Here is a 26614-nt window from a genome sequence, read left to right on the forward strand (position 1 = left end):
ACACACACACACACACACACACATATATATATATATATATATATATATATATATATATATATATATGATGCATAGTATCAGGAAATGTTTTTATTCACCTTTGTATACTGTTTAAAGCAGTGGATATTTTTCATGCTAAAATAAAGGCTAAATTGCAGTTTAGGAACATCGGTACTGCCATCTGAGCTCTAGATTCAACAGTAAAATGTCCAGTGTCATACATAATAAGGTTTAGAACACAGTAAGAACACACCTTGGAACCAACGTGGTTCCTTTCACAGCATTTCTCTAGCAAAAGCTTCCATTTTTTGTAACCCTGATTGAGATTATGAAAACTCCTTGATACTAAATACAGTGCCTTTATTGTCTTTGCATGCCCAGCATTTAGCAGAGTTGTCCCATATAACTTGAGTTACTGCATACAAAAAATAATAGAACAATGTATGAATAAACATCATTGGCTCTTCTCTTTTATAATATAATATACTATATGAATAAGTTAATAGCAATATATAATAGAATATGTACAATACAGTGTAATTTAGAGAATGAGACATGAAGTTTGATAGAATAAGAATATTCCTGCATCCACCCTTTCATAAAAATAAACAAAAACTAATAGACAAAAGCTGAGACTCGACCCTTCCAGAAACCTAGAAATGAAACTAAGGCAATATAAACAACAATTGTTCAAAAAAATTCCCTAGGTTATCTTGCTATGATGGAAAAAATTAGACACCAATAATAGAGGAAAACTGGGAAATTCCCAAATGAATGGCAATGAACAACAAACTCTTAAATAAATGTGGGATCAAAGGAACACACACAGGTAAGACGAAATACTCTAAGACAGATGAAACTGAAAATATGTTGCACCAAAGCTTAAAAGCTATACATAAAAAAAGTTTCAAATTACTAGATGAACAATAAAAAGATAGGTTACTTTAGAAAACATGTTTGATAAAACATATTTACTAGTGTGATAGTGCATGCCAGAAAGATATGCTAAAGGGGAAAGGTAGGAGAATCATGAGTTCCAGGATTAGTCTACTCCTTGGGCTGGGAATGTAGCTGAACATAAAGCACTGATCTAGCATGACTGAGGCCTTGTTATAAGTACTGGATATTAGTTGAGATTCTGAACTTATTTATTTATTTTATTGTATAGGCATTTTGTCTGTAAGATATACATATATGTCATATGCATGCCTGGTGCCCAAGGAAAGCCAAAGTGGAATCAGATCCCCTGGGACTAGAGTCACAGATGGTTGTGAGCCAGCACGCAGGTACTGGGACCCAAACTTTTGTCCTCTGAAAGAGCCCCCAGTGCTCTTAATAACTGATCCATCTCTCTAACCCCTTAATTTAGATTTTAAAACATTAAGAACAAAATACTTGCAAATTGAATCAACTGATAGCTAAAAAATATTGCAAACAATGAGAAAAAGGAATTTATCAACAATTCCTATTGAATTCCATTTCACAAAAGAACTCTATTGATATAATGTACCATATTACGAATAAAAGATAGGAGCCTAGGGATGCAATTGAGTGGGGGGGGGATTCCTTACTTAGCATGTGCAGGAACCAAGGTTTAACCTCCAGAATTGACAACAAAACAAACAAAAATAATAAAAGATAAAAACACCAGAATTATGTCCACTGATTCAGAATAAAGACATTTAGCTAAAGTTCAATACCAAGTTATGATTAAACAGTCCAAAAACTAGTCATATAAGATAACTTTTTTTTTCAAATAATTTTCTGGATATTTTATTTACTTATACTTCAAATATTATCCCCTCTCTTAGTTTCCCTTCGAAACCCCCCATCCTATCCTCCTTGTCCTTCTTCTATGAGGGTGCTCTACTACCCACCCACTCCCTCCTCACCACCCTGGCATTACTCTACACTAGGGCATCAAGCCTTCATAGGATCAAGGGCCTCCACTTCAACTGATATAGGATAAGGCCATCTTCTGCAACATAGGTATCTCTATGTGCACTCTTTGGTTGATAGTTTAGTCCATGGGAGCTCTAGTGGGTCTGGTTGGTTGATATTGTTGTTCTTTCTATAGAGTTGTTAATCCCTTCAGCTCTTTCAGTCTTTTCTCTATCTCCTCTATTGGGGTCCCCCTCTTCAGTCCAATGGTTGGATGTAAGCAACATTCTTAACCTGATGGATATCTTGTGAGAATAGTAAAGATAAATCATACTTAATAATCAGAGATTGAAATCTTCTGATATAAATCAGAAACAATGCAAAGATGACTGTCCTCACCATTTGTATTCACCATTTTATTAGAGATTCTAACCACAATAATTAGGCAAGAAAAACTAGTACCAAACACCAAGATTAAAAAGAAAGAAGTAAATTATCTTTCATCACAGACAGTATGAACCTAGAGAGGATAGTTTTAAGAAACCCACAATAAACTATTAGATATAACCAAATGAGTTCGAGTTCAGTGATGTTAAGGAATTAAAGACTGATGTGTAAAGCCCAACTACATTTATATATTCTGGAAAAGATTTATCTGCAAATTAAAAAATCAGATGATTTTTATCACCAAAATAGCAGAAAGTATGAATAAATATAACAAAAGAAGTACAAGGCTGGTCCACTGAAAAATCATAAAACATCATAAAAAGTAATTTCAAATAGAAAAATATAAATGAGAAAATCATCTTATGTTCACGTACCAAAAGATTTAGTATTGCTAAAGATGGCAAGAATTCTTTAAAAAATGAAGGAACACTGTATCAAAATAGCAACTTAGGAATGAGGAGAAAAACAATTTTAAAAGCATGGTTAACATGATCAAAACAAAATATATGCAGGCATGTAAATATCACAATGTAACTATTTGCACAGTGTATATTAATGATAATTCTAAAATCCTAGGTGTTTTCTTAGTAGAAGTTGAAAACTGACTCTGAAGTTGTTATTGAAATATAAGGATCCTAGAAAGGACAAAACAATCTTCAGTCTAAAAAACTTAAAGAAAATAAAAAAATCTGACTGGAAACTGTTACTCCAAAGCTTAAAGTGAATGTTTAAACAAACAAAAAAGAATTTTAGGAAAGTGAGATGAAGAAAATTTAGATAAGTGGTTGGAAAGATCTCTCTGTGTCTCTGTGTCTCTGTGTCTCTGTCTCTCTCTCTTATCCCCTCTTTTTTCTCCACCCAATGTGTTAACTTCTTAATATGCTTTGAGTTTGAAAACATATTTAGGCAACAACTAATTAAGAGGTAAAAAATTTCAAAGGCAGTGTCCTGTTGACATGAGATGGTCACATAAATAAGAACACTACTAAGAACCTAAAAATAAATCTCTACGTTTATGGTTAAATTATCTTTACCTGTGTTTGCTCAAACTTTGGTGGTTGACGGACTCTAACACAGGTTTGGCTGGCTATAAAGTCATGATGAAAGTTGGACACATGACTTTTAGGACTTAGCTATTTCTCTTTCTGGAGCTTATAAGAAAACATTACTGGACCTAATAAGGAAAAATGCTATGAAACTTTTGCATTTCACTGTAGTTCCAAAATCATTGGTGGGGGGAGAGATTTGCTAAAATGAGGCCAACTTTGAAATCATTCTAATACATTTGCAACAAGAATATTTGGAGACAAGAATGGAGAGAAGCAAGCAAAGAAGAGAGAAAGGGAGGGAGGGATGGAGGGAGGTTGAGAAAGTGGGGAGGGAGGAAGGTTTAGGGAGGGTGAAAGAGAGGGAGAGGGAGAGAGAGTGAGAGGGAGAGCAAGAGAGCAAGAGGGGAGGGAGAGGGAGAGGGAGAGGGCTAGTCCTGAAGGTCATGTGTCCAAGTTTTCTTCAAGGTTGACCTGGCATTTTCATGCTGACAGCTTTTGGCAATTCACCTCTATTTAATTAGCTGTTCATCTTTAAGTAGGCATGTAAACTAGGAGAGTTGGGGAGGAAACATGATGCACTTTTTCTCAAAGCAGACTTTTGTGCTTTCATATAGAGTGTTTAGGAAGATATTAAAACTTTTCAGGTTCTTATTCAATTCTTTATTATTATGACTATAATAATATATATGCCCAATGATAAAATACATCAATACTCATGTGATCTCATTAAAGAACCCACAGTGTTATTAACAGCATTACACTAAGCCTGCTAGAATTCAAGGTCTGTGAGGGCATGAAACTTTGGTCTGCTTTATTCATTGCTCTATCCTCCAAACCTAAAATGCTACCTGATCTGTGGTTGTTGCATCATGATATTTCTTTTGTCTTCAGATCATAACCCCCAGAAATACTTTGAAGCTTAACATTGTCCTAATTTAGGACCTACTAGTCTCTTAAATTTTAATAATTTTTACATATACTCCTTAAAAATTGTTGTTTTTTTTTTCAGAAATGTATGCAACAAATTTAAAAGCATCCTCTAATGAGCTAGGCCTGTTACTATGTAAGATTTACCTATGAGGTTTCATGCAATCTTTGCAGTTGATGGCTTGTTTTTTGTTAAATAAATGTGCCAAAATTTATTCTCTTTTCTCCTATCAGTAGATATTTGGCATTTCCTCCTCTATAAACAAAGCTACTGTGAGCATTCATGCATGTGCTTCCTGGTCACATGGGCAAAAGTTTCACTGGAATATGAATCTGGGAAAAGGAACTGCAGCCAGAATTTTTATTTTCTTCTCCCAATGTTTAGCCCATGAGTCAGAACTACAACATGCCCTTATTCACACAAAGAGGGAGTCAGGAGTGCTGATGTCAAAAATATTTTGAGAACTGAGTAGAAGAGAAAGGAGAAGGTGAAATGGGATAGCTGTGGTTACTTGGGTCTTTAATCAAAGGGAGGTACAGCTCATAAAGATGTTAAAATTGTCTTTATTAGTTTTGTTCTCTCTTATTTTCTTTCACTAATTTTTGAGGTTTTATTTTTATGTACATGTCTACACAACAAGATGTTGATTGTTTTAACATTCTCTTTGATATACATTTGACTAGATTATTTAAACTACAGTAACTGTAGTTTAAATTTTGATGTGGATAAGAATGTATATTTCTTTAACTTTGTCATGATAATATAATACCTCCCCTCCTAACAAAACTGAAGTGTACAGTGTTATATTAACTGCAAATAGAATTTGCATCACACAACTTTCAAATTTACCTGGCTTAAGTGACTCATTGAAAGAGAATCTCCTTAGCCTTCTTAAAAAAGAATAATTGACTTATGCATTTTCTATTATTTTTCTACCTTGGTAATTTGACATGTAATTTGTACCTTAAAATCTTATTAGTGTTGTTACTTGCCTGTATGGACACTTGTATATTTCAAAAATAATCCTCTTGTTCATCTGCTTTTGTATATTTGGCGGTCAGAAATCATATGATTTCCTGTGTTATTTTACTTTTCTTGCCTCTTGACTTTCTGCTGTAATGGACAGTGAGCTGCAAAAGCGAAAGAACATACACTAATTTTCTTCTGCTGCTACTTTCTGGACTTAAAATGGAAGCACAATATTTATCCAAGTGAATGATTTTAACCAAAACAGTGAGTGATGTTCTTTGCACTTGGCTGACTTGAGTGTTTGAAATAGCCTCTTTTCCTTTGAAATGTGTGGCTCTGCTAGTCTCGATTCTGTTTGATTTTTAGTTATGACATGAAATGATGGCTTTTGAAAGAGAATAGGGGCCACCATCTTACTGAATTTTTGGATTTATAGCACCAATATTTGAAATTCTTTTTTTTTTTTTTTTTTTTTTTTTTGCACTCAGGTCTTGAAGAAATGTTAGTATTCCTGCCCTGAAGACTTATAAAACATAGCCTAAGTTTTCTTTGTTTGTGCCTTGCCAGAGATATTCATTTAGGGTGGGAGGGAAAAGAACATTGAATACCTTTCTGGTTTCTGGAGACTATACTAAGCATGAAAACAAAGTGCCATTAGTAAAAAGCAGAGGTGAATAGTGGGAAGATATTTGGGAAAGGAAAACGATATTGAATTTAGAAACAGATAAATGTGGCTTGGTATGAAATCATTTTAACCCTGTTCTTTCTTATTCTTCCTTGTTTCCTCTGTATAATATTAGTGAGAAAATAATCTTGTTTTGTTTGGTTGTTACGGGGTGATAAAACCACTAAGCACAAGAACTAAACTTCAGTTCTGGCTTATTTTCTTCCTTCTTTGTAAGAAAAACACAGTTAAATCATGGAAGTTGTGGTCCTATGGCTAAGCATGTGGATAGTTGTCATCTGTGAAGCATATTAACATAAAAAAGGAACTTCAATTTTACTTAATTTTTGACATAGGACATGGAACAGACACAAAATTTGATATTTGGTTAGCAAGAAGCATATTCTATTTGGACAAATGAATTTGTTACAAAAAGAGAGGGAGAATTAACAAACAGTGGGGAGCTTAAAATTGTTTTTCTATCTCTTTTCTTTCACATTGACCTGAAAATTGTAGGAAAATCTAGATCTTGGAGCTAGACTCTTAGATTAGATGACTTCTAAAGCATGATCTCATCCAGGGAACCTAGAAGACTTGTAAAGATTTTGATAGCATCCCTTAAACTATTCAACACTAATGTGTATCATTTCTCAGGAAATGTGTATGGTACAAGGATTCTGTTACATTTTTGCTACATAACAGGGAAAGGGACAAGCCCCTGTCAAGAGTAACTCATACATCAGGTTTATGTTGTCACAGCAATAACTCAATACTACCAGTGACAATATTGCTGTCTTACAGGTAAGACTCTAGGCTCTAAGAACTAAAATATATAAAATTCTTCTGGTATTTGATATGGGTTGATCATAGGCTTCTCTTTGGAGTAAGTAAGGTATAGACTTAGGTTTGTATTATTTAATGACTGTATATGTTGTCATTAATACATCACCTTAAACTGATAGCATCACATCAGGTTTCCACCCATCTCCCTTTTCTTATGCAGAGCTCCTGAGACGGGCTACTCCCCCAGAACTTGTTTAATTCCTTGGCAGGATTCGAAGTGTCCAGCCAGTACCATGGGAAACCTTACAAAAACCATGCTCAGAGAAGGTCTCAAAAGAGTTCCGCTTTACACTAATTCACTTGAACAATACATAGAATACTCACTTGTATTATAGTTTCTCTCAGAAGCTCATAGAGCTCTGATCAATTTATGCCACCCACTGACATATGTTGCTTCGTTCTGTGTGTTTGTGTCTTTTCAGTTTGGACAGTACCAGGGACCACGTTTTACCCATCGACTATTACTTTCCACCCCAGAAGACCTGCCTGATCTGTGGAGATGAAGCTTCTGGTTGTCACTATGGGGCTCTCACTTGCGGCAGCTGCAAGGTCTTCTTCAAAAGAGCCGCTGAAGGTAAAATGTCTCACCTACTTCCTCATATTTCCCCCTTCTCTTCTGTCTCTTAGAGAAAGATCATGACCTTCCAGGGTCCTCTCATAATCCCAGGGACTGAGTTATTAGCAAGGACCCTCTCATATTACAGGTAAGATCAAAGAAGCACATGCTTGTATTTTCTGGGCTCTTCTGTTGGCTGCCCTGGTAGTACAGGCCACGAAGGTGGTGTCGGTGGTCCCAGCTGGTGCTTGGTGCTTGGTGGATCCTAGGAATGAAAGCAAAATTAATGATTTGAAAAATTAAATTTCCTTCCTGCTTGTTTTCAACTCTGCTTCCTAGTGATGAAAAAAAAAAAGTCCTTATTAGAGAGGTTAGAAGTAGAGAAACCCCAACTGAGACTACAGGCTGTTTTCTGTAGTGAATATGAGACTGTTCCTTAGCAAGAGCTTCCTGGCTTTACCCCCAGAAAGGAAATGTTCTCAGTGTTCAGCAGACCATCAGTGGCTGCACCTGCTCCCTCCTGCTTGCTGCCACTTTCGGACCTCTCTTTGCAATAAGGACTCCAAGGTAGGTAAGAACTCAGAGGGAAGCATCACAGGACTGCCTTTAGAACATCACAGTTGATTCAGAATCCCATCATAACTTGTATTTCATATCCAACTAAGTAGGATGAAGCCTTTCCTTGTTATCTGCACTAATTATGATGTTTATAACTTATATCACCTAGCAGAAACCTTTATTGCGACTCCAGACCTTTAATGCAGTCTAGTGATCACTCTCTTCTTAATCACGGGGTGGGGGGGTTTAAACCTTTATTTATACACTCTACTACCTTACCTGAATCTGGTACTACATTCTCAAAGAGACACTGGAAAGCTGCCCCTACAGGGTCTACTGTGGCAGCAGACTCAGTTTGAAATACTACTTTGCAACCCTACCCTGGTTTCTGGCTCCCCTCTCTGGGGGAGCTTCCTGCCAGTGAGGGTTTCCTTCTTTCTACCTGATCAGGAGGAGTTTAAGTCAGAACCAAAACAGACAGCCTGGTTTTCATGCAAATGAAGCATGAGAAAAGAATTACATTTTCTGAAGAATATACTCAGCATTACAGAAGCACCCGGGAATACTTGGCAACAAAAGGAACGGTATGAAGTGGGTTCCTTACACTGCTGTCCTCGCTGACAGCCAATCTTAACATAATTTTATTGTCAGCATTTTAGTAAGTGGGAGAAATGCATTAAAATTGCAAAACTACCCTTTTCTTCCACTTCCCCAAAGTATGAGGAAGCAACTAGCACTTGATATTACTAAAAACTGAGCTGCATGTTTCACCTTTACTTTCAAATGGCCCATTGCTATTGTCCATAGTAGACTAGCATGAGATGCAAAGCCCTAGGGCATAAGCTTACACTTTTAGAAAAAGTCTTAAAACAGTACCTTCCTTGCTTAGCAGTATTTATGAGAGAACTATCATAATTTCTGGGGCTAGTATCTGCTTATCAGTGAGTGCATACCATGTGTGTTCTTTTGTGACTTGCTAAGTGTTACCTCACTCAGGATGATAGTCTCTAGTTCCATTCATTTGCCTAGAAATTTCATGAATTCATTGTTTTTAATAGCTGAGTAGTACTCCATTGTGTAAATGTAGCACAATTTCTTTATCCATTCCTTTGTTGAAGGACATCTGGGTTCTTTTCAGCTTCTGGCTACTGGGAATAAGACTGCTATGAACCTGGTGGAACATGTGTCCTTGTTACATGTTGGAGTGTCTTCACAACTCCCATGGACTAAAACACCAACCATTGAGCACACATCAAGAGATCCATGGCTCCAGTTGCAGATGTAGCAGAGAATAGCAGTGTCTAGCATCCATGTGATAAGAGGCCTTTGGTACAGTGAGGGCATGTTTTCCCAATGTAGGAGATGCCAAGGCACTGAGGTGGAAAGGGTAATTAGGAGCGAGTGCACCTTCCTGGAGGGAAAATATTTATAATATAAATACAGAGTATCTAATAAAGAAAGAGAGAAAGAAAGGAAGGAAGGAATGAAGGATGGAAGGAAGGAAGGAAGGAAGGAAGAAAGAAAGGAAGAACTGTCAGGAAAGGAAGTGAAAACATGTTCCAAAAACTTCAGATCACCCCCAGCTTCTCCAGTGAAGCACCATTGATTCCTAACAGCCTGCCAAATGTGATCTTGTTCTCGTAGCAGCAGAGTAATATTCTAATGCTATTCCAGAGCAGCAAGCCCCACATTACAGTAGCCATACCAAGAGGGAAATGATTTAAAGTGAGCAGATTAGGTCATGACCAGTGCCACCTTCAGATCTTAGAAATCTGGGTAACTAAATGGTTGCTTTTAGAAAACAAGAGAAATGATCACGCATATTGTAAAGGGAAGAATTTTTAGCCATACTATCCTATCCTACATGACCCTTTTCTGGAGAACTTAAAACTAAAGGAAGAAAGAAGGCAGAAAGGTAGCTACCGGGGCTGCATGGCAGGATCTCTACCATCATGTAGATTCTAGACTATTTGACAACAGAACAAAAAAGGAATTTAGGCTTCAGGAGAGATCATTCCATACTCAGAATGCAGAAATCCAGCAAAGTCTCCACATGGTTCAGACCCTAGAGTCATTTAAGTTCCTGAAACTCAGTAATACTTTATTTAGGAAATTCAGGATCACCAAAGGATATTTATTTTGTTTTAAGCATTATCATACAAAGTATTTTTCACAGTTTTTCCATAACACAAATTAAAGACAGTGTAATTGCTTAAAGTCTGTGGTTTGCACAGCAGAAGTTTATGCATGAGAAAACACCCTGACTGAAGTATATGCTCCATGTAAAAGTCCAAACATGAAGCAAACTGGCTACTTTATTTTATTGTATTGTGTGTGTATATATACATATATATGTGCAATATGTAAATATGTACATATCACATATGTGTATATATTTGTAAATATATAATACATATATTCATGCATATATGTACACATGTGTACATATATACATATGAACATATATACATTTAAACATATATTCTTATGCAAATGCATACACATATATATGCATATAAATGCATATGATTACATTTAGTGTTGGTCATAAGGATATATATATTTAAGAATAACCACTTGGAGACTACAAAGAATGGTGGCACATGCCTCCAATCCTAATACTTGTGACACAGAGTTTGAGGCCAGGCTAATTTACATAATGAGTTTTGAAACAGTCATAGCAGTTATGTAGAGACTCTGTCTCAAAAAATAATAAAAAGCAAAAGAAGAAATAAAAATGATGACTTGAGGTTAGATAATCTATCTCCCTACTCTAATTCCTGTGTTTCTGGTAATCCCTTTAAATTTATGACTTCTTCCTCTTAAATAATTGTTGATATATGTATATATAAATATATATATATATATATATATATTATGCACACGCATGTATACACATATACACACATAATATACAACCAATTGAGTTCAATTGTTGTTGCATATATATGTATATATATATATATATATATATATATATATATATATATATATATATATATATATATATATATATATATTTTAACAGCTAACTACCTGAAGTTGGATAATCTATCAGGAAATTTGTCTCAGAGAAAAACAAAAATGTCACTACTGTACTTTTGAGGAAATTTCTCTATACTGGTCTTTTTTTATTCAGAGTCTTTTCAGCTGAGTAGGATCGCTGCTTGATTTCTTCCTCAGTGGCTTGCATAGCTCCTTTGAATACTATGAGAGTTACACCTCAAGGAAGAGCGTTCCAGGCCACTACCAACTCAACTCTTCCAATTCCTAATAGGGGCCTGTCTTCAACGTCTGGGAGGCTGCTAAGGGCAATGACAATAACCTATATTATTTATTCAACTTTCTGACCAACAATATAAAAGAAAGGTTCCCATGTTACACTGACGATTTTGTTAAATAATTTATGGTATATCTGGATGTCTTACAAAGACATAGAAATTAAATGATCTCAGCTATTCGGTTACTTTGAAATATGGTCCCTAGGTTTCAATTCTCAGTCTTTTAAAAGATATAGAAAGCTATTTTAGTAGCAGACAAAATAAGACCAAAAGGTATTACTATCAGAACACTCAGAAAGCAGAGGTTAGTGTATTTGCAATTTTGAGACCAGCTTGATCTACACAGTGAGTTCTAGGCCAGTCAAGAATACCTAGTGAGGCCATATTTAAAACAGATAATAATAATAATAATAATAATAATAATAATAATAATAATAATAATAATAATAAATAATGTCTCATATGTTCCCTATAAAAGATAGATGATTTGGGTTTACTAGCATCATTAACTCTACTTGAAAGCAGAAGACAATATTATTACCCAAAAAGAACATATATTGATTTTTAAATATTTTAATATGTATCTATAGAGCCTATTTGAAGGTGTTGAAATTTGGAATTCTACTGCCTTAGAAAGAGTATAGACATAAATAATTTTCATCCTCATTCATTGCCAGCTAAATCTGACTGAGTATTTAGCACATTGACTATTACATTATATACAGTTGTGAAAGATCGCTGGCCTGGGCACAGGTACAAGAGTTAAAAGCCTGGAATGTCAGACAAAAATTCATTTCTACCTTTGGTGGTTTATAAAGCATGACGTTTTAAGGCTGTCACTGGTAGGAACTGATTGTAATCTGGCCAGGTTTTCTTGGTGGAAAGGAAAAGAGGGGGTAGCCTCACAATTTCTTGTAGCTGTTAATAGTGAAGACTAAGTGAGATGTGGGCTGAGCAGGGAGGGCTCAGTACATCCTTGTAAGAAGAATAGGCCCTGGAGGTTAAATCACTAATTTGGAAAAGAGTTAAATGGAGGAGGTCATGTGGATATGAATGTGGAAATGGATGTTTGGGAATGGCCAATGAGTTTGAAATAGGCAAAAGAGAAAATGTTTTTGTAGATGGGTAAGGTAACTGGGAAAGTGAGTGAAGGAATGTTGAATACTATCTTAAGAGACAAGGAAATCAAAGAAAGGCAGTGCCTTTATAGTAGTTCAAAAGACTTAGTTGGGTAGGCTTAGTTATGAAATTTCTCCCCTTAGGCTTTTTTTTCTGTTTGTAGAATAAATATGTATTTTATAATGTCCTTCCAGGGGCTGGAGAGATCGTTTGATTGATATGAGAATGGACTTCTTTTGCGAAAGACATGAGTTCAGTTCCCAACACACATGTATAATAGCTCCTATAACTCGATTTCCAGGATATCCAGAACCTTCTGGAGTCCCTGGCTACCTTCACTCATCTATAATTATTCTCTGCTACCCACCCACACACATACAAATAAGTACAAATAAATTCAGGTTCCAATAAATAAATAAGTATCTTTTAGGTTAGAATTTTGTGACAATTCTATAATTTAAAAACATTACTATTTCAGCAAACACACATGTATTTGATACCTGTATGTCCTTGGAATTTGAATTTGTAGCGGTTGGTAAATGCTAAACCTGGATCAATAAAAACCCAATCTTCAAACAGGGCCAGAAAGAGCTGAGAGTGTGTGTGGAAAGGCTGGGTTAACGTCAAGGACTGAGATTCTCTTTGTGACCATGGATGACTAACTTCCTTTCTTTTCCATTTGCTCATGTGGAAAATCAGGATATGAATCCCCATCTCTATTATCATGTTTCAAAGAGGGTTAATTAATTCATTATGCACATTATGTACTTGAGAATTTACTATTTTTCAGACATTTTCTAGTAAAACATTTGAGACTGCACATCCATTTGTTTTGTACACATGGTGCACTGTTTGGTACACATCATAAAATTGAAACTGTAGTTTACATTCTGAACTCAAAGAATTACACCATCCTCACTGATGTTTACAATAGGTCCCAATTTAGTTTCCTTGGCAAATTTTATATAAGTATGGCTTTGATTTTCTCTCCCACCCCAGGTTTTTGTGAGGGAAGAAATATAAGTGAACCTTTATTGAACTCGTTCTGTCCTTTAAATCCAGTTTCCCACCTCAGCTCATGTGGAATTGAATGTTACCTCATTTGGAGTTTACAGAAAGTTTTTGGTGTATGATAGTGTCCACTTCACTCATGGACTTTTTGAGTAATGTTTCCCAGGAGCCAATTAATTCAGCTAGAAGAATAATTTTGTAGATTCAACAAAGACTTGATCAGGTATTCTGGACCCAAAAGGTGACTGATTCTGGCTGCCTTTGTGAGACCCAAAGATCATCCCATAAAGCTCTGGTTATCTTTTTAACTCTCTTTTCCTTAAATGTTACTGCCAGACTAGATTCTAGATGAGAGGCAGATAAACGTTTTCTATAAAAGAACAGGTAATAAATAGTTTAAGCCATGCAGGTAACCTGGCCTCAATCTCAGCTATTCAGCCTTGTCTTTGTAGACTGTCTAAAATCTAATGGGTGTAGCTGGGTTCCAATAAAATTTTATGGGCACTAAAATTTGAACTTCACTTAATTTTCACATGCCATTAAGTATTGTTTTTCTTTTGGTGTTGTAAACCCATAAAAAGAAAGAAATTTTCAACTCTTACCCTCACAAAAGCAGGTGATAGCCTAGATCTGGTCTTTGGGGGACAGTTTGTTGACTTTTGGTTCAGGTGATCTATCTTCTACTTGCAAATGTGTATAATAAATTTTATTCATCTCTTTCCTCCTGATACCTATGTAACAATCTAGAGTACATCACTGCTTCAGATTATTCCCAGTTGTCAAAGTTTTATAGAATACCAAGTATAGTGGCTTCTTGTGCTTTTTTATTAAACAGGAGGAAAATAAGTTTAGAAATTCTAGAAAGGAACTTTTTAATGAGCTGTTATACCACTCTATCTCAAAAGATCCTCAGAGGAAAAATTTACACATATGTCTAAACTTTATGACTATTTAGATAATTATGATATATATGATATAAATTTATGATATATATGATATAAATATATAAATTTTATCATTATTATATAATTATATTATATAATTATATCATATATATAATATTTTGCAGTTTAGCAGTATGCACCCAAAATGGTATACAGAAAGAGCTTTGAGAAATATCTGGTACCAAATATTATGTTTAAAAATATATCTCACAGATGTAAAGCCTGAGTGCCCATCTGAGTTATGGATCTGTCATTTATTACACCAGGATGCCCTGACTTTACAAGCCTTCTAGCTTAATTTTGATTTTACTATTAATGAGATTAACAGTGGACTCATAGAATAAATAATTTTGCTGTGGTACTTATTTTAATTTTTTCCCTCTAAGTCTTGATCAGTGCCAAGTTCTTGACCTATGCAAAGAATCTGCCACTAATACTTTATAATAGCCTATGGCTGCCTAATTATAGAATGTTTATTTTAAATAGTTTCATTTTAAACAGTTATCAACAAGAAATTGCCATATCACTTATACAATTAATTAAATATCTGCATTGTTTACATTAAATTTGCTGCTTGCAAGATTTATTGTATCTATTACCTCTTTCTCTCATATGTATCAAATTTCTCAGTCTTTTGTCATAAGTCCTTGTGTGCTTCTTAGTATGGTGTAGACAGAAGCCTCTTCAATCCCTCAGGAGAATCTCCTCCTGGTGATTGTCAAGTATTATGTGGTTCTTTTTCATAGCTTGTTTTCACTGCAAGGTAAGAGTCTCTTCAGACATAGTAGTTATGTCTGTCTCCTTTGAAATCTAGTTCCGTAACCAGAAACATAGATAACTGACCTCTGCAAGAAGATATCAAGACTTCACGATAATGAATATGTGTGAACATTTTGAAACCTATTATTTGGGTGTTCATGTTTTCTCTCTGTCCATTTTTAGAAATGTAACTGTTCTGAGCCCATCAGAGAGAGCTTTGATAACTGAAAAGTCTACTTAAAAAGCAAGAACTAAAGTTAAGGAATCAATAACCCAGATGTGGTGGTGCATAATGCCTGTGATCCCAGTTTTCTGGATGGCAGATGCAGAAAAGTTACCACAAGTTGAAGCTGCCAAATGTAGGCTACATTGTAATTTTCAGATTGGCCCAGCAAACTAGAAAACTGGGAGGAGCAAACAAATCTTTTCGAATTGGACAAGGAATAGGTTTTTCACTCCTTTCATTTCTATCTGTGCTGTGATTACTAATGCCCTCTAGTAAATTCCCGACACTTCCTGGCTAAACTAGTATTTGTCTCTGTGAAACACCTCATAAGAGTAGACTTATTTGTAAATGTACTGAGGCATACAGTTAGTGTCTCCCAAATGCCTACTGCATATAAGTAAAAGACTCAAATACTCAAGCCACAAAGCCTGTTTTCCTCATTTGAAGAGCTGAAATTTGAAATTTGTTCTGCTTGGACGTGAGTCAGCATTCACTTTTACATACCAATCCTTCACCAAAGATAGTTAAATATGCTGAACCAGTGAAGAAAATAATGTTATATCTAAAGAAACAATCAAAGCATCAATGAGAAAGACCAAGACAGTCTAGTAAACCTGAAGGAAGAGAGGAAAGACGAGAGTATTTGTGGAGAGAAAACAAAGAGCCACACAAGTGGTACTGGTATCACAGGGGAGATTGCATTCCTAAGAAAGTACCCCAAACCTGAAACAGATGGTGTGTCATCAGCAACTCTCTTCATTAGAAGGGACATGTGGACCATCCTCTTTCTACCATCTCATACTCTTCAAAAGTCAGAGTTCTGCTTCTTCTGAAACCAAGCAGGGTAGGTCTTAAGTCACTCTTATCATGCAATCACAAAACAGGAAGCAGAGTTTACCATCTGTGTTCATGTGAACCTTTAATCTTCAAAACATAGCTAAGAGAAGAGCTCAGAGACAGGATGTATGCATACAATAGACACACGGGTCCTCAGCCCTTTCCTCGGTGCTGTTGCAGAGGGACACACTGATGACTTTTCAATTGGGTTAGGCACAAAAACATTCATTTTCTCTTAATTTATGTCAGAAAACACACAACATTCTCCTTTCAGAATCTAAAATGAAAATAAAAAAGAAATAAAAGAGGAGTAAAGTATTGATTTTTCTTTCTCAGACTTTTTTTCTTTCCTCTCTTGTTGGATAAGTCGTTGTATGAATGGACTTAGTTTTAGTGTTATCTGGTTGAGGAGGCTTGAAACGGCATCACTAACAGTTTCTTAAATTAGACAAGCACATTCTTAGAAATCATAAATAGGCTCAAGCTTGTTTGTTTGTCTGTTTGTTTTTTAAAGGCAAATTCTTAAGAGGTTTGTAGTATTGTCATGACAGCAATTTTAAATGCTTTCCTAGTAGATTTGAAGAAAAGGAACTTATAAGCAGTCTAGTCAAATTACTGAACTATATGTGGATGGCAAAACTAAGATCCACAAAGAGGAATTGACTTTTTCTGATTCAGCTAACATCTGATTAATAGCATCAATGTTTCTTTTTCTTTCTTTCTTTTTCATCAATGTTTCTTGACTGAAATGCTCTCTTGTCTTACAGCTGCTAAGCAGAAACATGAAAACTGTTACCTTAGAATGCCTAGGAACAATGTGAGGCAGCCTCATAAGCTTTCAGTACCACTTCTGGCTCCTAGAAGACATTTGGTCCCTGTTAACATGCTCTGCTTCAACCGCATTTTTATGTTTTTTGTATTTAATTTTTGAGAATTTTATGCAGTAAGTTTTGTTTATATTCTTTCCCTCTCTCACCTCGTCCCAGATCCATCTCCATCTGTCTACCCACCCAAATTCATGTTCCATCTTTCTCTTAAACAAACAAAATCTATGGATTCTAACATGTGTTGGCCAAATCCACCATCTTTGTAAAGTACTTTCTATAACTGTAGGTTTTCCTACATAACCAGAGAATGAGTGATAGTGTTGGTCTGTGTTAAGAGGGCTTTGTAAGGTATTTCTTGAAATGAGTGCCAATTTGTACTAGGTCAGTGTGGATGTGTGAACTTTTTAGGGAGATTTTTTTCAATGTTTTCATATGATTATCAGGGGATGTAGAACGCAGGGAAGATTTCAAAATCCTGATCTCGTTTCTGATAAGGACTTTATAAACCCATAAGGGAGTATCCAAACAATCGTAACTTCCAACATTGCTATTTTATGGCTGACTTTTCCCCATGCTCATGTATCCAAGTGTTGTTTCTACTATAGTTAGGTATAGAAAACACTAGTATAAGAGGTACAAGGATAGAACACAAACAATTTATTGGGCATTCAATACACTAGATGTTTTCCATACAACAACTCTGTAGTATTGTTATTGCTCTCAATTACAGCTCAGGGAGCTAAGACACAAAAGAGTTATTTTGTCCATAATCATATAGTTAATTACTATGAACATAATGTGTCACATAGTTATCATTATGATGGTGATATCAGTACTGTCCTAGAAATAAGTGCAAAATTATTCGAGAAGACAGTATGTGAAAAAGTTATTTTGTCTGTAAAGTTTCAGAAGATGTCAAAAGGGAGGTAACAAATGATCTTGGTTCTTAAAATGATGCACAAACATTCCAGGTACAATGAGGTAGGAAAATAACTTCAAAAGGAGGGGAAAGTCTGAGCTAAGCTAATGTGTTATGTGACGGCAAGTCTTGTTTGGGGGAATATTGAGGCTAGAGGTCATCCTGTGGAATCTCACCAGCTGCAACAAGGTTCTTGAGAAGTTTTGAGTTGACCTTTTGTACCTGGCTTCTTCCCCATAGCTGCCCCAATTTAGTCTCTTGGATTTTTCAGACAGACTCATATCTAGGTAAGGAAACAAAATGCAAAATAAGAGAACCAGATGGGGTTCTGGCTCTGCCATTAGCTTATGTGTGGTCTTCAGAGTAATTTGTTGTCTCTTCATGCATCAAAACCCCCATCTGATGAATAAATGGTTACACTAAATGTTATTAAGTATTTTAACAGATATATATGCATATTGAATGTATGCTAATATAATTATATATATATATATATATATATGAAACAATTTTAAAACAATGATGTTAAGAAAAAAATTAAATTTGTATAGGTATCTCCTATGTTTCTGTGCCTACTGGCACACTTTGCTTAAACAATCCTTGAGAACTAGGCAGACTGAGGTCAAATTTTAGCTTTAAAATGGAATAGATATATGACTCAATTTCTCTGTGCCTCTCTGTATCAATAATATACCATGAGACTATTAAAAGTATAAAATAATATACAATACAGTTTCTATTTCCCAGTAATTTTTGGTTCCTTCTTGTAGATAAATATTAGTCATTGAATTACGTACACTTAAGGTCTTCCTGGCCTAGACAGGAAACAAAGGTAGAATGTGGTAACAGTGGTGATCCTCAGGATAAAGGAAATGGAGGATGTACAACCTTCCCAGACAACTGCTTATTTTCAATATTGCTTAATTAGTGACCAGAAAAGCCACTAGCATTTGTAGGGGGAATATTAAGGGTCATTCTCTTTGTATCTAGTCTTTGCTTCCCAGGACATTATCAGTAACACTCCCAAACATGCAAAGTTCCCAAGCTTTTTACTTTAAGGTGTTTGTGTGAAATATATATATATATATATATATACAGAATATTTGAGTTTCATGCTATAGGCCAGGAGAAAAGCTAACAAAGGTCATAAATTATACTACATATCCTTTAGCCATCAGCTTTCCCTGTCCAGTCAGAGGCGTGTCTGGAAATACACTGAGGCCAGATTCAATAGAAATCTGAGCCAACACCTGTGCAAATAATTTTAAAGCTTCTTTTACCAGAAGCCGGATGAGTATTTTTTAAGTTAGCCAGATTATCTTTTATCTGGGGTTTCATCTCTTACATCCCTAGTGCTTTAAATTTCTTGGAGGTATGATTCTTAGTTATAGCAATATTCCTTTGTTCCTTTAAGCAGGATCTGGGCAGTTCTTTAAAAAACGATAATACCTTGACATAGCCTATGACTCTATTCTGTTTAAAATGGGTATCTAGTAATATATCAAATTCATACTGTTACCACTGATTAGCTTTATATCTTACTCCCTAGTTTTTTGGGAGATGGACAAAAGGATACAGAGACAAGAAAGGGAAAAGGGCACTACAGAGTAGGCTACAGTGTAGCTTAAAAATAGCAAGGAGTTGATCAGAGATGAGGGCAGAGAGATTCTACTCAAATTCACCATGTTCAAAAATGTCATAGAAATATCTACTACCAGTATACTAATTTTAAAATTGAAAACAAAAAACTGTCATCAAGATACATTATTTAAGTATAATTCCATTTAAAATAAGTGTAAAAAGTTAAAAATAAAAAGGAAAAAAAAAAACAAACAAAAACAACAGGTAAATGCCATACAAATATTACTTTCTGATCTTATTTTCTGATGTAGTTCACTCCCTGTGCCCTTGAGAACCCAAAAGTGAGCTGATAATTAGTACTTATAGTTCATTAGCTCTGAAGTTGAACTTCAGAATTCAAAGAGTTAGGCCTTTATGTGATCTTATGACTTAAACTTGCTAACATCACACTATGCTGTATGGCCTCTTCTCCACTATCGTCAGTGTGTAGATTCTTTGCTTCTCACATATTTTTCTATAGCTCATATCATTTTTTAAAGGCATTATTTGTTGCTTTTGTTGCTTGACAAGAACTAAGCAGAAAATGTATAAATAGATTATCATTCTATAGGCACAAAGACAATGGAGGAGACACCTGTTTTAGAAATGATTTTTGTGAAATGGATTTATTGCTGACTTAGGAAACCTACAGATATGTTACAGTATCTAACCATTTGGGAACTCCTTGTATATAGAGCTCAAAAAATTAATTTGAGATTAATACCAAGGTATTATAACTTATGATGATATTAAAATGCACTTTATATACCCAACCTTCCAAATGTCAAAACTTATCAACATTGGCCACTAGAGCATATGAGTGGTTTATTCTTAATCTAGGAATATGGCTCCATGCCATCACTTAGGATCCCAAAAGAATATCTGCCCCCTTCCATGGTATAATTTTTACCTGTAAAATGGGAACAATAGTGATTATCTCCAGAGAAGTTATAGGGACAATATGAAATAAGGTATTTTGAAATTTACTAGTAGTGTTAGATTTCTGAAAATAAACTGAATCAACCACTAGCAATGTCTTATGATATAAGAAAGAGAAATCAGTCCACCATCAAATGGTGATATGTTTCTAGGTGACCAGTGATGTCACTATAGTATGAATTAAATAGACTTAAGTCTATTTAAAAATACCCAAAACTAAGAAAGATAGACTGAAAGCTATTTGGGAAAAGGGGGCAACATAGAACTTACTAGACTATAAACCCTTGGCCCCAGCTAAATGGAACTCCAGACTCAAAAACTGGACAGTGGAAAGTAGATTTCACTATTGATTTTTATCAAGTATGTATTGTTTTACATCCTATGTTGGCCAAGAGATGAATGTAAGTCAGCTCCCTTCTCAGGAAGTTTCTAGAAGATAGGGTATACATTCAAAACTTTATTGCAGATTAACATTTCACAAACCATCTAATCACAGCAAAGAGAATATTACTGAGTATCTTAGAATTATTGTTGCTGTGATGAAGAATCACAAAAGCAACATGGGTCAGAAAAGGTTTATCCAGCTTATACTTCCATGCCATTGTCCAGTATTGAAGGAAGCCAGTACAGTAATTCAACAAAGTCAGGAGGAACCCGCAGGCATGAGCTGATGCAGAGGCCCTGAAGGTATACTACTTACTGGCTTTGCTCCTTGTAGCCTGCCCAGCTTGCTTTCTTATAGAACCCAGGACCAACAGCCCAGAAATAGCTCCAGACAGGACAGGCTAGATTCTCTCACATGAATCAAAAATAAGAAAATGTTCTACAGTCTTGCCTACAACCTGATCTTTTTTTTTTGGGGGGGGGGGAGTATTTCATTTTAGATGTTATCTTCTTCCAATCTCATCCCCTGTCTCCCTTCCACTGCCTTCCTCTCCCACATCAGTGCCATGGCATTCCCCTACACTGGGAAAATGAGCCTTCACTGAACCAAAGGCCTCTTCTCTCATTGATGCCACAGAATACTATCCTCTACTGCATATGCACCTGGAGTCATGGGTCTCTCCATGCAAACTCATTGGTAGGTGTTTTAGTCCCTGGGATCTGTGGTGGGTTTGGTTAGTTAATAATTATGTTCTTCCCATGGGGTTGCAGACTTTTTCAGCTCCTTCAGTCCTCTCTACAGCTCCTTCATTGAAGTTCCCACATTCAATCTGATTGTTAGCTACAAACATAGTCCTCTGAATCAGTATGGCTCTGGTAGAGCATCTGAGGAAGCCTACATGTCAGATTTCCTGCCAGTAAGCACTACTTGGCATCCGCAATAGTGGGTGGGTTTAGTGAATCCCCAGGTGAGGGAGGCGGTCTTTGGATGATCCAAGCTCATCTATTTGTCCAAATATTTTCTCTTCCTTCTAAAAAAGGACTTAAGCATTCACTGTTTTGCCTTCCTTCTCTTTGCACTTCATAATTTCTGTGAATTTTTTTCTTGTGTATTTCGAGCTTTGGGGGCTAGTATCCGCATATAAGTGAGTACATGCCATGAGTATTCTGTTGTGACTGGGTTAGCTCATTCAGGATGATAGCTTCAAGTTCCATCCATTTGCCTAGGAATTTCATTAAGTCATTTTTTGATAGCTGAGTAGTACTCCATTGTGTAAATATACCACAAATTGTGTATCCATTCCTCTGATGAAACACATCTGGGTTCTTTCCACCTTATGGCTATTATAAATAAGGCTGCTATGAACATGGTAGAGCATGTGTCCTTGTTAGATTTTGGACCTTCTTTTGGGTATATGCCCAGGAGTGGTATAGCTGGGTCTTCAGGTATTATTATGTCCAATTTTCTAAGAAACTTACAGATTGATTTGCAAAGTGGTTGTCCCAGTTTACAATCTCACCAACAGTGAAGAAGTGTTCCTCTTTCTCCACATCCTAGTCAGCATCTGCTGTCACATGAGTTTTTTTTTTTTTTTTTTTTTTTTTTAGCCATTCGAACTGGTATGAGGTAAAATCTCAGGGTTGTTTGGATTTACATTTCTGTGATAACTAGGGATCTTGAATATTTCTTTAGGTGTTTCGCAGTCACTTGGTATTTCTCAGTTGAGAATATCTTGTGTAGCTCTGTACCCCATTTTTAATAGGATTATTTGATTCTTTAGAATCTAACTTCTTGAGTTCTTTGTATATATTTAATACTAGCCTTCTATCGGATGTAGGATTAGTAAAGATCTTTTCCCAATCTGTTGGTTGCTGTGTTGTCTTTTTGACAATGTCCTTTGCCTTACAGAAGCTTTGCAATTTTATAAGGTCCCACTTGTTGATTCTTGATCTTAGAGCATAAGCCACTGATGCTCTGTTTGGGAAACTTTCCCCTGTGCCTGTGTGTTCTAAGCTATTCCCCACTTCCTGTGATATTAGTTTCAGTGTACCCATTTTTATGTGGACATCTTAATTCACTTGGACTTGAGCTTTTGTATAAGGAGATAAGAAATGATAAATTTTCATCCTTCTGCATCCTGACTGCCAGTTGAACCAGGGTCATTTGTTGAAAAGGCTGTCCTTTTTCCGTTGAATGTTTTTAGCTCCTTTGTCAAAGATCAAGGGACCATAGTTGTGTGTTCATTTCTGGGTCTTCCAATCTATTCCATTGATCTACCTGCCTGTCTCTGTAGCAATACCATACAGTTTTTATCACAGTTGATCTGTAATACAGCTTGAGGTCAGAAATCTGGATTCCCCTGATAGTTTTTTTTTTTTTTTAATGTTGAGAATAGTTTTTGCTATCCTGGGTTTTTTTTATTGCTGCAGATGAATTTGTACATTGCTCTTTCAAACTCTATGAAGAGTTGTGTTGGAATTTTGATGGAGATTACATTGAATCTGTAGATCACCTGAGGCAAGATTATCGTTTTTACTATATTAATCCTTCCAGTCCATGAGCATGGGAGATCTTTCCACTTTCTGAGGTCTTGAATTTCCTTCTTCAGAGACTTGAAGTTCTTGTCAAACAGATCATTCACTTCCTTCATTAGGGTCACACCAAGGTATTTTATATTCCTTGTGACCGTTGTGAAGGCTGTCGATTCTCTAATTTTTTTCTCAGCCTTTTTATCATCTGAGTAGAGGAAGGCTACTGATTTGTTTGAGTCAATTTTATATTCAGCTACTTTGCTGAAGTGGTTTATCGGCTGTAAAAGTTTCCTGGTGGAATTTTGGATGTCACTTAATTATACTATCATATCATCTACAAATAGTGCTGTTTTAACTTCTTTCTTTCCAATTTGTATCGCTTTTACTTCTTTTTGCTGTCTGATTGCTCTGGCCAGTACTTCTCATACTATATTGAATAAGTAGGGAGATAGTGGAAATCCTTGTCTGGTCCATGATTTTAGTGGGATTGCTTCAAGTTTCTCACCATTTAGTTTGATGTTGGCTACTGGTTTGCTGTATATTGCTTTTACTATGTTTATGCATGGGCCTTGGACTCCTGGTCTTTCCAAAACTTTTAACATGAAGGGGTGTTTAGTTTTGTCAAATGCTTTCTTAGCATCTAAAGTTATGTTTGTGTGTTTTTTTTTTCCTTTGAGTTTTTTTATATAGTGGGTTACGCTGATAGATTTCTGTATTTTAAACCATCCTTACATCCCTGGGATGAAGCCTACTTGATCATGGTGACTGATCATTTTGATGTTTTCTTGATTTGTTTGCAAGAATTTTATGAAGTATTTTTGCATCAGTGATCTTATTGAGGTATTTCTCAATCAAGGTTTCCTCCTTTCAGATGACTTTATCTTGTATCAAGTTGACATAAAACTATTCAGCACATGGAGCATGGGATATAAAAATCAAATTAGGTGTGGCCCTTTTTCCCAAGGACACGAAAAAAAAAAAAAAAAAAACATGAATGAGATTTAGTAGCAGATTTCAAAACTGCAACAGTAAGCAAAAATTGATAATGATTACAAAACTTCAAATGATTGCATAATTTGGGGGATTAGACACTGTACTAATAGTTCACTTAATCCTTACAACAAATCTAGTAGATAGTACTGCTCTATTTTACAAAAAAAAATGAAAAGAAAAGAAAGAAAATGGAGGCACAGATGACTGGAGGAAAAGGAAGGTACCTAATTCATTTACATCAAACAGGCATCATACACATGTTAGATGGCAGGCTTTGTGCCAGATGATGGAGAAAGCTGACTAGAACTTGGCTGCAGATCAGTGAGAGTAGCAGGCAGTACATAGTGAATGAAGCAAGTATGCTCTAGACATCCTTATTGACAGGGAGAACTAATAATGAATGAGACAGAGTCCTTTCCACAAACATCTCTACAATTTGTGCAAATTATAGCTGTGAAAAAAAATATTCAACACCACTGTAACAATATTCCTTGGAAAAATGAACATAACAACTAATTTATATCAGAGTTCCCAAAGAATAAGCTCAAGTCTAAGTGTGTCAAAGATCTCCACATAAAACCAGGTTCAGTGAAACTATTAGAAGAGAAAGTGGGGAAGAGCTTAGAACACATAGGCATAGGGGAAATTTTCCTGAACAGAACACCAATGGCCTATGCTCTAAAATCAAGAATTGGCAAATGGGACTTCATACACTTGCAAAGCTTCTCTAAGGAAAAGACATTGTCAATATTACAAAATGGCAACCAACAGATTGAGAAAATATACCAATCCTACATCTGATAAAGGGTTACTATCCAATATATAAAAATAAGTCAAGAAGTTAAACTCTGGAGAATCAAATAATCCTATTAAAAATGGGATACAGAGCTAACCAAATAATTCTCCACTGAGAAATACCAAATGGCCGAAAAGCACCTGAAAAAATGTTCAAGATCCCTAGTCATCAGGGAAATGAAAATCAAAACCACTCTGAGATTTTTCTTCACACTAGTCGAATGGCTAAAATAAAAATCTCAGGTGACAGCACATGAGGAAGTGAGGAAGTGAAGAAAGAATAACACTCCTCCATTGTTGGTAGGGTTGTAAGCTGGTATGAAATCTCTGGAAATCAGTCTTGCAGTTCCTCAGAAAATTGGGTATAGTGATACCTGAAGACTCTTGGGCATATATACCCAAAAGATGTTCCAACATCTAACAAGAACACATGCTTCACCATGTTCATAGCAGCCTTATTTAAAATAGCCAGAAGTTGGAAAGAATACAGGGAAATGAATACAGAAAATGTAGTATGTTTACACAATGGAGTATACTACTCAGCTATTAAAACCAATGACTTAATGAAATTCCTATGCAAATGGATGTAACTAGAAACAATCATCCTAAGTGAGGTAACCCAGTCACAAAAGAACAGGCATGGTATGAACTCACTGATAAGCAGACACTAGCCCCCATAAAGCTCTGAATATCCAAGGAACCATTCACAGACCTTATGAATCTCAAAGAGTAGGAATGCCAGAATGTGGATGCCTCAGGCCTTCTTAGAAGGGAGAACAAATTACTCAAGGGAGGAAATACATGGACAAATATAGGAGCAGGGATTTAAGAAAAGATCATCCAGAGACTGCCTCACCTGGAGATCCACCCCAAATGCAGCCACCAAACCCACACACTATTGCTGATGCCATGAAGTTCTTACTGGCAGGAGCCTTATATGGATGCCTCTTCAGAGGCTCTGCCAGAGTCATACTGATACAGAGTAGGATGCTTGCATCTAAACATCTGACTGAACATGGGGACTTCAATGAAAGAGCTAGAGAAAGGACTAATGGAGCTGAAAGTATTTTCAACCCCATGGGAAGAACAACATTATCAAACAACCAAACACTGTAGAGCTCCCAGGGACTAAAACACCAACCAATGAGTACACATGGAGAGATCCATGGCTCCAGTTGCATATGTGGCAGAGGATAGCACTGTCAAGCATCAATGGGAGGAGAAGCCTTTGGTCCAGTGAAGGCACATTTTTCCAGTGTAGGGGAATGCCAAGGTTCTCAGGTGGGAGAGGGTGGTTGGGAGAGGGAGCACCTTCATGGAAGCAAAGAGAGAGGGAGCAGGGATGGGAGTAGGGGCAAAGGGGATAACATTTGGAATGTAAATACAAAGAATATTCAATACAAACAGCTTTATAAAGTTTACAAGCAATTAATTCACATCAAACTACAAACAGATAGCATTTTGTCATTTTATTTTTATTTGAAATATTTTTATTCTATCTCTAAATTGATGTTAAGAATGTTTTCCTACCTA

At 35.9% G+C, this 26614-nt stretch overlaps 1 protein-coding gene across 2 annotated transcripts in view; it reads left to right on the top strand.

Annotated features, from left to right (window-relative positions):
* The window catches only part of AR (androgen receptor), a 190257-nt gene that overhangs the window by 103500 nt on the left and 60143 nt on the right, over positions 1-26614 (top strand). For both annotated transcript variants that reach the window (XR_013974889.1, XM_080910608.1), the window contains exon 2: positions 7204-7355. Coding sequence is in view for 1 of the 2 variants with exons in the window: in XM_080910608.1 (XP_080766734.1) it covers positions 7204-7355 (152 nt within the window). In the remaining variant the exon portion in view is untranslated. The remainder of the gene's footprint in view (positions 1-7203; positions 7356-26614) is intronic.

Source organism: Micromys minutus (genome assembly GCF_963924665.1).
Source record: "Micromys minutus genome assembly, chromosome: X".
Taxonomy (NCBI): Eukaryota; Metazoa; Chordata; class Mammalia; order Rodentia; family Muridae; genus Micromys; species Micromys minutus.